The sequence below is a fragment of the Coffea arabica genome, chromosome 4e (genome assembly GCF_036785885.1).
Source record: "Coffea arabica cultivar ET-39 chromosome 4e, Coffea Arabica ET-39 HiFi, whole genome shotgun sequence".
In the NCBI taxonomy this organism is placed as follows: domain Eukaryota; kingdom Viridiplantae; phylum Streptophyta; class Magnoliopsida; order Gentianales; family Rubiaceae; genus Coffea; species Coffea arabica.
In genome coordinates this window covers 4,760,489-4,775,173 of record NC_092317.1, presented here as the reverse complement: position 1 = coordinate 4,775,173, position 14,685 = coordinate 4,760,489, and the positions used below count along the sequence as shown (strand labels likewise).

At 36.0% G+C, this 14,685-nt stretch overlaps 2 protein-coding genes across 2 annotated transcripts; both read left to right on the top strand.

The window, feature by feature from the left end:
• The first annotated feature begins 1,798 nt into the window (after positions 1–1,798).
• Positions 1,799–6,527, top strand: LOC113742101 (uncharacterized). The gene is made up of 8 exons (XM_027269806.2): positions 1,799–2,276; positions 2,625–2,742; positions 2,884–3,215; positions 3,831–3,947; positions 5,141–5,257; positions 5,896–5,994; positions 6,085–6,210; positions 6,481–6,527. The coding sequence occupies exons 1-7, from the start codon at positions 1,867–1,869 to the stop codon at positions 6,194–6,196; spliced, it is 1,305 nt and encodes a 434-aa protein (XP_027125607.1). The 5' UTR covers positions 1,799–1,866; the 3' UTR covers positions 6,197–6,210; positions 6,481–6,527.
• Positions 6,528–9,371: 2,844 nt separating this feature from the next.
• LOC140005941 (protection of telomeres protein 1b-like) lies at positions 9,372–14,361 on the top strand. Its single transcript, XM_072047310.1, has 11 exons — positions 9,372–9,706; positions 9,815–10,042; positions 10,138–10,274; positions 10,959–11,148; positions 11,749–11,813; positions 11,959–12,047; positions 12,707–12,988; positions 13,073–13,149; positions 13,240–13,298; positions 13,552–13,704; positions 13,791–14,361. The coding sequence occupies exons 2-11, from the start codon at positions 9,919–9,921 to the stop codon at positions 14,004–14,006; spliced, it is 1,392 nt and encodes a 463-aa protein (XP_071903411.1). The 5' UTR covers positions 9,372–9,706; positions 9,815–9,918; the 3' UTR covers positions 14,007–14,361.
• The last annotated feature ends 324 nt before the right edge of the window (positions 14,362–14,685 follow it).

The following is a 14,685-nucleotide window of genomic DNA, read 5'->3' as shown; positions in this document are numbered from 1 at the left end:
TTTATTCACGTAAAATTCATTAAAAAAAGATGCTTTATTATATTTTTATTAAATAAATCCAAAGAAACAACTACTATACCAGTATGCAAAAAGCATGAAGTATTTTTTGTTTTTTTTTGTTTTTGGAATTGTGGTCGACATATAATAAAGGGAAAATTGTAGAAATCTCTCCTGAGGTTTCTAACAGTAGCAGTCACCTCCTCTCTGGTTTACGAAATTGCATTGACCGCCCATAAACTTAAGGAATCTATTTAGATTCAGTTCAAACTAGAAAGAGTCCCATTAAAAAATTGTTTTAAGGAGTGAGATGAGAAATTTGTGCTAAATTTGCCCTTCATCTTGCTTGTCTAGTAGTATTAGTAAAGAAAGGACAAAAGCTATTAAGGGTCAATAAACTTCAGGAGGTATAAGTGCAAACCATTTCCAATGCACGTGTAACAGTTTAAGCATAAGGTGAAAGCAACGGCTAGTTAAACGGCTAAATGAGGTTTGAATTTACACCAACTTATAAATAAGGTCTGGTTTAACAATCCACTGCTACAACTAGTTTTGGAAGTAACACAGTTGGTTTTCTCAACTTTAGTTTGGTAGTTAGAGGTAAGTATTTGATGCGAACTCGATCCGACAAGAATCTGTTTTGAATAACCAAATCAATCAGGCAATGGAAAGATTTATCTTGATCAGATTATGGATATAAGAGATGGATTCTAACACAATCAAAGACAGCTCGAGATTATTTAGAATGGTATAAAGGCATTACAATTTAACGCGATTTTGAATTGATAAACCAAAACTTAAACAAAGGAGACACGACTCACTTTGTATCAAAGACATTCACAAAGGAACAAGAAATAGATGAAACTCTCAAACTTTAATTCTCATGATCATTTAACTTCTAAAAACGTTACAAGTTAGGTTTATTTATAACTTTACAAAATACAAAAACCTAATCTAAGATGAAAACAATACAAGTTTTCTAATTGAACTTAACAACTTTACTTGACACAATTTTCTAAACTCTAACAAGATTCAATTAACATGGTATATGGGTTAGACATACCTTAGTAGGCTTACAAGATCCAAACAGACACTAGAAAGTAGAAAATAACTTAAAATACAAAAATCGTTTAAAATTAAAACAATGAGGTCCAACATGAATCCATTGGATGGATTCTACATTTTCTCCACCGGTTACAATCCATTCCATGGTTAGCTCGGATTGGTCCACCAGATTTGTCCAACGGTTTAGGACTAGAATGTTGGTTACTTGGTGAATTTTCCTATGGTCAGTAACCAGCCGGCGGATTGAACACTTTGCTGGATTCGTCCACATTTTTGAAAGGGTAATACTAAACAATTTGTTTAAATTACTAAACATTTTTGAAAGGGTAATACTAAATAATTAGTTACTCAATATGTTTAATTAGTAATTAATTAGCTTATTTACTCCCTCAATTTGTTCACAAGCAATATTTGTTCTTTTGTAAAATTCATTCATCAGATAACCACAAATAATTGGGGGTAGCTAGGTAAATTCACACACTTTTTTTGACAACAATAGGTCTCAATTAGTTCCTAGGGGAGGTCAGTGCTATGTTGTAAATCATAGGGGAGGTGACTGCTACTCGAAGAAACCTGTGGGAAGGTTTCTGCAATTATCCCTATAATAAAACACTTCAACGTGGGAAGGAATGCAATTACAGCTAACAAAACCATCACGAGTCCGGATCCCTGTTGGGGCGTCTTTGACCCGAAAACTTGCATTTACCATTAAAACCCTGTCTAAAACCCTGCAAATATCATCTCCCACAACGCTCGCGGTGCTCCCTCTCTTAAAACTGCAAGGAGGAGGACGTTTTTGCAGAAATGTCCACATCACGCCTATTCAATCTCTTTGGAACTTCAATTTTCCGCAACCATCAAGCCACCGCCTTCCTCTCCTCAATCCCGCTTCCATGTCGACCCCTTAAACTCTTTTCTTCCCCCTCTTTACGCTCCCACCGGTGCTGTTCTTCCGCCGCGGTTCTTGAAGCCAACACTCCAGCTATTAGTTTCACTTCTGGTAGCCCAGCAGTCACTTTGACTTCAGCTTCTCATCCCTGGCGTGAATGGGTCTCATTTGTTGATAGGTTGAAGACTAAAGGCTACTTTCCTCCTGAAAATGCCCCCACGGCCGAGGATACGGCTGAGCCTGGTGCTCATGGTGTTTATACTGATATGAATTTGTTGAAGGATGCTTGTCTTAACTTTGCTCGTGACCGTTTTGATATCTTCAAGTAAGGTTGCTCACAGTTTGTACTTTTCTTTCTTTTCATTTTTTTATGTAATATGTTTGATAATGGGAACAGTTGATTTCAACTTTGTTCTTGCATCTTTTGAGCTTAATTGAGTTTTTTTTTTTCCCATTAGAAAGTTGAGATTCTGTTAATAGGAAGATTAAGGATGAAGAGTTTAGGAAGAAAATGTATTATCTTTTTAAGGAAGATCAAAATAATGTGACTTTCTTTTTTTGCGAAATCAAAAAATTCTAATCAAGCGTTTTGCTATTTTACTCGAAAAAAGAGTAGGAAATTTTTTTTTTCTTTGAAATGTTTAACATTGAAAGACATGTTTACGTATTGCAGGTCATTATCCAGGCAAGAAATTCAGACTGTTGTAGACAAGGGATGTCCTAATCTTCTTCGGAAGGCTGTGAATTCTGCCAAACGGTTGCGAGTGTATCTAGGACTTGATGAAGGAGATGTAAGTTTCCTACTCTAGATGAATAAAAATTTCTCGAAGTTAATTTACTCTAAGGGGTAAGATGACTAATGCAGAACCTGAATTGATTCATTAATTGCTGATTTTGTGGTCTGAGCTTTGAGAAGAAGTGCTTGACTGCAGGTATGCGGTGCTTGTCATCTTCGTGGATCATGTGATAGAGCGTATGTCATATTGAAGGAATCTGAAGCTGCTGCGAGGACTGTAGATATTGTGCGTATCTTGTTGGCCTATGCTTTAGATCCAATTGTTATTGATGGAAAAGTGAAGCCTCAGGACATAGAGATCATTGAAGTATCGGTAAGAAACTTGCTACATGAGTTAACTGAGTTAAGTGAGACAACTCGTGCACCGGACCTTCCAGAGCCTGTTGTCAATGTTCCTCAGCCAAAGAAGAAGTCTTTTACTTTCGTAAAGGATGTTGAAATGAAAAGAGGGGATTGGATCTGTTCCCAGTATGTCAACCTTAAATTTTCATTTTCAGCTTATCTGGAATCTCCTTTCCTTTTTCTAACTGAGAGTTTATGGCATAAAAAAAGATTATGTAATTGAATTACCTGTTTCATCTGATTGATGGCCTGAAAAGCAAAACGCTGGATCGGTTTAATATGCTGAAGAGTGAAGGCTAGTTACTGAAGCTTAGGAAAATAAGCTGTAGGATGATGAATTATGAATTCTTGGGAAGTCCATTATTGCATCAAAATCTGGATAATGATTTCTCAGGAAAGAATCACTAATGTTTTAGAGAACTTTATCAGGCAGAAAGGGAATGCTGGGCGATTTGGAGCTGTGTTCTTTTTTTAAACTTTTTAAATGTTTGCATTGTACTGTCCAACCTGTAGATTTTTATATTTTTTTAAAATTTAGGAAATTAACTTGAGAATAGCCAAGCATTGTTATTATCTATGGATTGTGGGCAAAAGGTCAATGATCTTCCTTTAAATCTTTTGTCCTCGTTGTTCCTCTGATCAAGTTGTACTTTTTATATCTTTCCAGTGTACTTACACTCCATTTCTTTGGTACAAGCAATTTCAGTCATTGGCCTAATGCACTGAATTTTTACATCGTAGATGCAATTTCATGAACTTTGCAAGAAACGTAAGCTGCCGTGAGTGTGGAGAAGATGGACCTAAAGCAATGAACTCAGATGACATTGAAATGAAAAAAGGAGACTGGATTTGTTCAGAGTAAGTTCCTAGCGGGTTATTCAGTTATTAGATGGATCTTCTGTCATAAGCATCTATTTCATTTGTGTTTCTCCATGCTTCAATTGGTTCCCTTCCCTCCTTGCACACCTGTTTCCGTCACAGTGGTGTTGAGTTTTAACCTTTTCAACAGCAAATATCCCCATGGTTTGGTATATTTAAATGTTATAACTGGTGTAGTAGCATTTCAAATGTTATACATCTTGAGTCCTAATAGCACAAACTTTTTTTTACTAATATACCAATTAGAACTTGAATGCAACAAATCTTAGCTTACAGAAAGCTTAACAAAGTAGCTTAATTGTTTTCAATAGGAAAATTAGTTCCACAACCGGCAAGCCAAAGCTGCAAAAGGCACAACAATATGCATCTTCAAAAAACTATCCCTGAGACAGCATCGCCATTAGCTTCTGTCGTGTTCAATTGAGTTTCGGATTCAATACTGAGTTTTCTATCAAAGGTCTTTTCAGAGTATATTGCTAATAAAGGCACTCACTGCTGTATACTTGTAATTAATAAAGAATCAAACTATATGCAAGCAAAAACAGTTGAAAATACCACCTAAGAATCATATCAAATAGAACCACAAAACCTAAATTACACAAGAAAACTCAATACTTCTAGAAACTCAGCAGCATATTGAACAAAATCAACTTTTAAACACCAACCAGCCCCCAAAAAAAGAGTAGAATTACACATATAATTACAGGTCAAAGATAATTTGGAGATTTCTTTAGTGGTGCCATTACAAAGTTAATTTCTTGATTTCTGAATACTTTCCAGCGAGCACAGAAATGCTTTGTTTGACCGGCAACCTCTTTGCTGTTGGCTTGAAAAACTCACCAGGCGAGTGTTTTGGTGAATGTTGAAAATGTGTTTCCCTTGTTCATTGTTGACTCTTCTGCAATCCTAACCCAAGCAATTGCATAGTTTCAGGTCTTGTAGCATTTAGATTTATTCTGAAAATCCAGAATTTAGCATTTACCAACAAGAAGTTCTTGTCCTTTAATTGTTATTTGTAAATCTGTCTATGAGAAATGAAATTCACCAACCCAAGCAGCCAGTAATTGTCCAAGAATTCCAAGCTTCTAATAGGATCCTCTTTCTTTTATATCCTTGGTAAGATAATTGTACCTCATGTAATTTAATCATACCACTGCACAAATTTACTGCAGATGCAACTTCATGAACTTTGCCAGATATGTGAAATGCGTGAAATGCAAAGCAGGTGGTCCAAAGAGGGTTCCGATGAAAGATGTCCAAATGAAAAAGGGAGACTGGAACTGTCCACAGTAAGTTTACATTTGTGGTATTCAACTATTTGTTGCCAGTAGTTTGCTATTCAAGTAGACAATTTCTTGGGTCACTATGTGCGTGCCTTTTCTGCTTTTCAATTTAAATGGCGGAGGAGATCAGATTAGAATTTTGGTTGAATCATTTGTCCAATCATGATACTTTTGTGGATAGCATTTCCATTTTGCACCATTCAAAATAAAGAGACTGTCTTTGAACAAGCATAAAGTTCATCAGAAAATTTGACTTAACCTTTAATACTTTAAGACAGATGAGTGATGAAAGTTATTTTGTCACAGTGCTAGTTCACGTTTACAGTAATTATTTACTATTTTAACTAATTGGGACCATTATCTGGTTAAAAACTTAAACCTAATGCCTGAGGTTTCAGAGCTTTGGCAGTCAGGGAGGATTAGATGCTTATGGTCTCGCCATTGTCAGCAAGGAGAGTGGATGCATACGTCAAACCAAACTTTGCCTAGTCTAATGCAGCAACCTTGCATGAAATAGTTTAGTTTTTGTTTAATCTTCCTATTAGGAATGAAAATACCAACCTCCCTAGAGTATCGTATCAAATATCGAAAAAAGTTTGTGGTTTTCTTTGTATTGAGGCTAGATTCTTGTGCTGGACTTGTAGATGCGGTTTCATGAATTTTGCCAGCAATGCTAAATGCTTGCGCTGCCATGATTCACGACCAAAGAGGCAGCTAAGACCTGGAGACTGGGAGTGCCCCTCGTAAGTCTGTCTCTACAATTGTGTGGGATGAAATTTTAGCTTATCATTGCCTAATTAAATTTGTATTTGTTTCCTTACTGCTTTCGATAGGTGTAATTTCTTAAATTTCAAAGGCAATATTGTGTGCAAGAAGTGCAACCATGAAGGCCCAAAAGATGTGGACACACAGTATGAAGAGCAGATATGGAAGAAGCCTTTTTAAGAAACTTGTTTATGGTAAGGCACTTAAGTTCACATGTGAAATCTGCTTCTTTAATGCACTAGCATGGAAGATAATTTACTCGAAAAGGGATTCTGAGGCTTCAACTGGAGGATACTCTGAAACAGGCTGACACAACCAAGTTAGGTGCTTTCTTTTGTGCTGCGGGCACATATGGTTAGATGAATTTAAGCTTGTTCTCTTTCAACTCTTCCTCGGGTATCAAAAAATCAGAGATAAAATCTCAAATCTCTTTGTAAGTATTTATTTCTTCCTTCTTTGTTCAGAACTTCCAACGCATGGCTTCTGCAAATGGAAAGTTTTCTTTGTCCTATGGCATTGTGTGCATAAAAAGTTGCAATCGCAAGTTTTTGAAGCATGGCATGAATCTTCCGTCAAATGGTTCTTTAAGAAGGAGGAGAGGGAGAGATTCTTAGATGTGCAAGATCCGAGAGCACCATTGGAGGCCATGCAAATAGATCGCAAGCCTGAAATCTGCTAGTATTTTGGATTCGAATACCTGAGCACATATTTAGTGTTATCCTTACTTTCTCAAATTTGCATAAATTTTGTTTAGAAATTGCTCCTCTAAATTTTTTTTTTTTTTTGATAGTCTAGAGGTATCCATAAAGGTAATGCAAAATGATCATTAAATTATGCCTTGAAACTAAGTTTGAGATTCAGCCAAATTGTTACACAGTTTAGGTCTTAGGTATTTTTTTAATAATAACAGGAAAGGGTGGAGTGCTTGTTGCTCAGCGATATTGGCCATATGAAATTTGCCAGACAATAAATTTACACTAACTGCAAGAAACTATGAAATCTACCTTCACTTCACCAAAACTAAAAATGATGAAAAACTGCCCGCTACAGCTTTTAATAAACCAACCGTGGTCTATTTTTCTACTAATAAGATGAAAACCTCTCAAGTCGAGCGACTAATCACAGAACTAGAAATAATCAAAAATTTCCGGATGCAAAGCTTCTTTCTTTATTAAACTATCAAACGCGAGAGTGCTAGCGTAAAGGGAAACAGATGCATGGAGTTGAATAGGAGAAACTGCGGGGCAAATTTGTTAGACAATCATACAGCAGATTACAAGTTTCCTGCATGCATGGGCTTTCTTCTTCGGCTTTGTCTCTCTGTCACTCGTTTCTTTGTCTAAACTTAAAAAAGAACCCACAGAAACATTATTATTAATATCCTCTCTCACAAAATCCTTTTGAAACAACAGAGAAGTCCTTCCTCTCTGTACGTAGTTTTCTGGTTTGTTGATTGCTTCTTCTCCAATCCATAGTACTTGAACATGGTGGGGTCCTTGACTCTATATAATTTGACCTTGGATCTTTTAGATCAGAAACCCTTTGCGGCCATACCTCAAGTGGAATCTTTCCTATCCCTTTTTTGGTGATTTTCTGAGCCGCAAGATCATAAATAACGATCCTTCCTGCTCAGCTCAGCTACATTTGTTTCACCCACGATGTCGGTGACTCTGAGGACGATTATGTACACCGGTAGCTATGCTTGCACTCCCAACCAAGAAATTTTGTTGAGCCACCTGTTGGGCAGTGGTGCAGGGCGGGAAGAGCCGGGGATAGAGCGATGGTGGGGGGAGGTTTTTAAAACACAGAACAAGGTTCCCCACCCCGTTGCCATTTGGATGTAATCATCAAATTAGTTGTACAAATTAACAAATGTAAATTTTTACAGAGTTTACACCAAAACTTATAAGAATTACACCCACCGATTTGAACTATATAAATTTCAACCCTTGAGAGTTTAAATACAACACCAAGATAAATCATTTTTTAGTAAGATCGTACGTCATATATAGACTTGGCAATTATGCCCAAAACCCAACAATTCACCCAATCCATCCACTAATTTGAGAGGTTGGGTTGGGTAAGTTGGGTATTGGATCAATTTTGAATTGGGTAATAAAAATCCACATATATTTTGGACGGTCTGGGTATTTGTGTTGGACACTCATTACCCAACTTAAGTTAAAAAAACAAATAAATAAATTACAAGGGATGGGATATGAGATACAAAAACATTTCATTGTTCATGAAACAGCATGAGACATGAGCAAAAGCAGTGCCTCCATGTATGGATACTTAACAAAATTATATGAGCTACTTAGCTATAATACTTACTTGCATGCGTCGACGTTTTATTATTTTCCTATTTTCAGAGCATTCCATAATATTTTTCGCCATTTCTTCTTTTATCATGCAATCAAATATAAGCCCATTTGGATTGTTATTTTTTGAAAATTTTATAAAAAAATATACTGTAACAATTTAATATATATATATATATATATCTAATAACAAAATAATTAAAAAATGCGTTCAATAAAACATAAAAAATTTTGTGGGAAAAAATAACAATCCAAGAAAGTTTGCAGACACCATATCATATGTGTGCCTTTCCCACTTCTTGTTGTACTAGTACGTCATTCCCATTCTCAGTTCTAGTAGACCAGCACAGAGTTGGACATTAAAGAGATATTAATTGATCAAGGCAACTACCCTTGCTTTTTCATAACACGATTCCTTCTTCATTTTACTACAAAATACACACTATACTAAATCCATTTCTGACACCACTAATCCACGCCAAAACCCCCCATCTCCTCCCATATCATACATGTGTATTTTAGTGTGTTTGTATGTGTAAAAATAAAGTATTTCAAAAGAGCTTAAAAAGTGAGTGTGCATTTGTATCTGTGAGTGTTTTAATGTGTGAAAATGTCTATCTATGTGAAAATGTGTTTATGTGTGTGAAATTTTTTTTTATGTGAAAATATATTTGAGAGAGTTTATGTATCAAAATCTATTAATTAATATATTGGGTCATATTTGGGTTATGAGTTTGAGATGTCCCAATATGACCCAATCCAAAATTAACTCAATCTAAAGTTGGGCGGGTTAGGTGTAATTCATTTAAATGAAAACTCAATATTAATCCAACCAAAACCCGCCCAACCCGTCCAATTGCTAGATATAGTCATATAAAATATCAATTTTTTTTTTCTAAAGATTGATCAATTACAAGTTGGGCGATCACATCCCATTAGGGCAACAAGCTCAACACAACAAAAAACGCGAGGCTAGCCTATTAGTAAGTTATTTTAGACTTCATTAACATAAAAGAGATGCCTTTTAGACTTAATAACTTGTCCATCTTTACTGGTTCCAAAATGTTCAAAAATTTCATGTTTTATATCAAAAACAAAACATGACTGTGTGCAAGTAAAATAAGTACTCCCAAGCAAACAGAACAGGAAACAGCTTTATTAGCTTACTCGAAAGCAGCCCGTAAAAACTTATTCTTGCAGCTTTGTAGAAACTAGAAAGCGTTTTCCTATTCTTGCTCGTCAGAGACCAGCTGCACAAACTTATTTGCACTCGTTTCTTCAACGATTTTGTCAATTTATTACTAATAGCTGGGAGATGCTTTTAACCAATTGTAATTTGTTGGTTACACTGGGCTTACATATAATTCAGGTTAGGCCCTTCTGTTTGATTATATCATAGAGAGGTTTGTTACAGTTGAAATACTTTCTCTTATAAGTAAGTGTAGGGGGTAAATTTCTAATCAGCCAAATTTTAAAGGGTCCTTCTGCAATTGACGTTGGGTACATTTATTGAGTGACCGTATGAACTGATTCTGTAAGTTGCGAGTTGTAGTAGTTTGAACTTTGAAGAGACAGAGAAATATGGGAAGAAGAGACGACTACAGATTTCTCCAATTAATTGATGCCATAGCTTCAATTAATCAGAAAGTTAATCTCATTGGAGTAGTTATCGAAACCAGCATCCCCAAACAATCTAAGGGCACTGGTGAAAACTTTCTCCCTTTTTTTTTTTGGTTTAGTTTGAGAAAAATCTTTTTTTTTTTTGTTGTGATTGCTCTTTTTTTTTTTTCCCTTTTGCAGATTGTTTTTGCACAATTAGAATCGTGGATGAGTCCAAGCCAAGTCCCGGAATTGCAATTAACTTTTTCGCGGAAAATATGGAGAAGCTTCCCCAGGTTATGGCTGCTGGGGACATAATTCAGCTATCCCACGTTGTGGTATATTATTTTTTGTTTCACTGCTATTTATTTTGCTTAATTAACTTCATTTAATTCAAATATTCAATGTAGTTAAAAGAGCCCATTTTGTTAATTATCGCCTTTTACGCGTCAATAGGATGAAGCGTTTTGTTTTTGAATTATTTCAGTCTTGGTTAGAATATATATATATATATAATTTTTTTTAAGAGTTAATTGGTAAATTGGACGTGTATGCCGAGGTACCAGTTTCGTGGTGGATGCTAAAATGTGCTGCTTCTCCTACGAATCTAGCTTTTTTTTTTTTTTTTGGCATTTCTACAGGTGAATTAGCTGATATTTTTGCTGCTGGTTAGTAAGTATAGATGATCAGGGATTGGTTCATAGTTTGATGCGGTAAGATGAAGGAGATGCATAATTTTTCATGAACATCCTAGTAGTGTATTTTCATTTTTTGATTGTTGGGATATCTTTCATTTCAATTTGTCATTGTTGCTAATCCACTGGCTTTTTAGTTTATAAGTATCACTGGAAAACTGTGTGACTACGCTCTTGCACAACAATGAGATATGACGATGATGATAGGAATGATTAGTTTGTTTCCATTTCCTTTTTCCACTCTTCGTTTGAATGGCCTTTTCTTTTCCTTTGTTTTGTGGATGTTTAGTCCAATTCCTATTACTACAATTAGACCATACCTTGCAGATGAAAATGCATGGTTCAGAGGTTTATGCTGTTTTCAACAAGAAGTTCTCTTCATTTGCTTTGTTTGAAGGAAAACATGGGAGAAGCTTCGTTCCATATCAATTTTCTGCTACATATCATGCTAGAGAACAAGACAAGAAATTCATATTGGAATTACGTAAGTGGTTGATCGAGCACCCAAATGAAACAGGTACTCTCTTCAATTCCTTCATGCTAAATCCTGTCTTGATCTTGGGAGGCTGTGTGTTTACTCTGCTGGTCCTTTTGAGAACCTGGTCTAATTAGAAATGGAAAGTACAAATGCCTAGGTTGAACTTGAGTTTTTGGCCCATTTATGAACCTCCACGAAGGTTTGCTAGGAACGTTAATTGAACACAGAGTTCTCAAGTCTTGGATCTGTGGTAATACAAGTTGCCTTGACACTTCAAAAAGGTTGTGTAGTTGACTGCATTCTATCTGTTATACTTTTCTTTGATCTAGATCTTTAATCGTTCCTTGTGTTAAACTGAAAGTTTTATGTTTTCAAGGCATTAGATCTTGGCTCATCTCAATCTTGCACTGACACTTCAAAAAGGTTGTGTAGTTCACTGCATTCTATGTGTTATACTTTTCTTTCTTTCATATTGTTAACCTGAAAGTTTTGTGTTTAAAGGCATTAGATCATGGCTCATCTCAATTTTATCACCTTGTAGAAAATTGAGATTTCCTGCTATCTCAATTTAATAAATTTTGGTTAAAAGTAAGTGCTAGCAGTACTGATGTACTTCAATGTTGATCAATCACCTGATAGGATCCCAGGATTTACCTTCATTAAAGGAGATCAGAGAAGGAGAGCACTTTAATTTGGCTTGCAAGGTACTTTAACAATACTTTGGCACAGTCATTTTCAATTAGTACTGAGTAAGGGGAACATTTATAGTTTTTTGATAGTTTCTTTGCTTATTTTCGCATTTGAAGATATTGCTTATTCTTTGGCTCATTAATCATCTTCTTATACAAGATTCTTCATCTATGTGAAGTCAAAAAAGATGAGTGGATCCTATTTGTTTGGGATGGGACTGACACTCCACCTGCCCTCGTTGAACCAAAGTGAGTTGTCTTTTTCCTTTTTAAACTCCATTTCTATGATACATTTCCTTATTGTATTCTGTTCATCAGAGCTAAGTGCTTATTCTTGGCATATTTATCTGCTTTATTGGTTTTAGGCACGCATTGGTCTATTAGAGCAGCTCTTTGACTTCCCATGTGTGTTTCACTTGTATATATTATTAAGCTGCATATGGAAGAGAGCAACCATTTTAACTGATCAGTAGGGAGACATATTTTTTCTCTCTTTTCACTTAAAGCTTGTTTCTCCTTCTTGATATAATAGCTTTTTTATTTTTTCTTTTGATGAAGTATTGCGTCTCATGTCTTTTTTATTTGATCATACAGTGTGGTCCACTATTAATTTTCCTGTATGGCTTTCTGAACTTGATCTTTTCATTCCCTTCGGTTTTCCATAATTGGTCAGAAACTGGCTATTACAGCCATTTGTTCATAGTCATATTTTGATTTTGCAGTTATAGAATACTTTACTTAGTGGTTACTAAGTAATTTGACTGTTGAACTTCCGCCAATTCTGATTGAGAATACTGATATAGTGCTCCAGTCATTTGATTATGTTCATTTATTCTTTTGAGACATGTTTGCAATTTTGCTTCAAAGATTTTGTATCCTTTCCAAATAATTTTCATTCCATGTTACAGGTTTGAGGATGAAAAGGAAGATCCACTTCCCTTACAACTGGAACCATTTCCTTTACCAAGAGATGTCCTCTGTACCTTTCCGGCTGTTGGCACTGTCTTAAGGGTGATTATCAGGCGAGGCAATGAGAAGCTTGATCTGAATGTCCTTAAATCTGGTAGATGGGTAAAATTTGTTAATTTGAAGTGTGAATCTCATGCTGCACTGTGGTGTGCTTTTATAATGCCCTTCACCAAGATTTGCTATTTGCCTGATGATGATGACATTATCTTACAGCGCCAAAGGTTTGTATCTGATATAGATAGTTTGCTTCCCATGTTGTAAGCAATTCTGGTACAAAATATTAACCACTCATTTGTCTGTTTTAGGAGCTACGATGAACGAATCTCATCAAAATGGGGAAGGATGCCGCTCTCGTGCTTTCCTTGGCCTTCTGATCTTACAGGTCTGATATCCAATTTATTTTCTTGGTTTTATCCTAATGTGGTGACACCAACCTTCTGTTATTCATATTTCTCATTTTCTGAACATTCAGAAACTGATCATCCAGATGTGCCTTTCGTGACTTTGATGCATGTCCTTACCAATCCAGAGGTATCTCCATTTTTGCATTGTTAAGATCTGTATAAAAGGAAATGCTAATGGTAGATCTATTATCATTTCTCATTTTGTTCTTGATTTGACATCTCATTTGTCTCGGTGAGTTTTTTGTGTACTAGGTGTTTCAGTGGTGCTCTCTTAGATTTTTCTGGAATACAAGTCCAATGCAATAGTAATTACATTTTCTGAGCTCTGGAGCTGTGTACAACTCTGTCCCTCCAAAATCAACGAGCTTGAATCTTTGCAGGTGACATCTAAATTCAGGTGTGTAGTTCGGGTTGTAGCAGTGTTTCCATGGAGGGTTGAGGACTTCTATTCTCCTGTTGGAGCTTATAGGATCAGATTGACGCTAGAGGATGCAACTGCTCGAATCCATGCTTTTCTTTATGCAGATGATGCGGTAAACATGATAATTTAGCACATAATCTTTTTGTTAATCCTTTACCCATTAGAGACGTGCTCAATTATGGCTTTCCTTGTTAACAGGTAAACTTTTTTGGTGGTTATTACCCTGTTGATGTGATGACAAGGAAGCGAAATACATTACTGGGCATTCCAGAGAGTGACGAAGGAAGAGAAATGAAAGATGGTTTTAGAAATCCATCCTGGATGCAATGTTGCCTGAAATCTTATTACGTAGATAAGGGTGACCCTTGGGGAAGTAGGAATTATCGCATGTTTGCCACACGGCTGTTGAATTAGGCAGATAGCCGGCGTGTTTTTTGTTTTTTTTTTCACTTAGGAGTATCCTAGCCTTGTGGCCAGACTAATCCCCTAAGGTCGTGTAGAGTTTCGTCCCAAGGATACACAGCAAATAGCACATGAGAGTCGATCACGGAATCTGCTGATAATGACTAGACTACGGAACCCCGCTGGTGTCTCTTTTGTTCGGTGCATCGCTTTTTAACTTTTCTCTTTCGAGTTCTTTTTGTAGTAATGTTCAAAGTGTAATATTACTAAATCTCGTGATTATGTAAATTAGAGATGTACAACGTCTAAGAATGGGCTACATGTATATAAGCACGTGCCCTTGGGCCTAGGAGTCGTTCTAAACTTACATTCTTACCATATTTAGTTACCTACAAGTTGAAAATTCAAACGAGGATGCTCCAATGAAAAAAAAAAGAAAAGAAAATTACAAACCAGGACTGGCAGCGGTTCTTAAGGGGATTCAAAGGGACGATATCTACTTCTAAGGAAGCCTCAAGCCTTAATCTAGCGACTCTAATGGTTAACGTGAAACTTCAGAAATGAGAAGTTCTGTGTTCAAATTCTCTTTGCTCTTTCATACTTTTTAAATTTCATCTCCTCCTCTGCTTCTTAAATTTCACATTTCCTTGCTTAAAAATAAAACAATTCAAAAGGGATAATATCTAAACGT

Bases quoted from the DNA above. Each gene is read 5' to 3' on its own strand.
- LOC113742101 (XM_027269806.2), top strand. From the start codon at position 1,867: ATGTCCACATCACGCCTATTCAATCTCTTTGGAACTTCAATTTTCCGC. The intron at 2,277-2,624 runs GTAAGGTTGCTC...TACGTATTGCAG, and splicing joins GACCGTTTTGATATCTTCAA to GTCATTATCCAGGCAAGAAA. The intron at 2,743-2,883 runs GTAAGTTTCCTA...GCTTGACTGCAG, and splicing joins TAGGACTTGATGAAGGAGAT to GTATGCGGTGCTTGTCATCT.
- LOC140005941 (XM_072047310.1), top strand. From the start codon at position 9,919: ATGGGAAGAAGAGACGACTACAGATTTCTCCAATTAATTGATGCCATA. The intron at 12,989-13,072 runs GTTTGTATCTGA...TGTCTGTTTTAG, and splicing joins ATTATCTTACAGCGCCAAAG to GAGCTACGATGAACGAATCT. The intron at 13,299-13,551 runs GTATCTCCATTT...GAATCTTTGCAG, and splicing joins ATGTCCTTACCAATCCAGAG to GTGACATCTAAATTCAGGTG.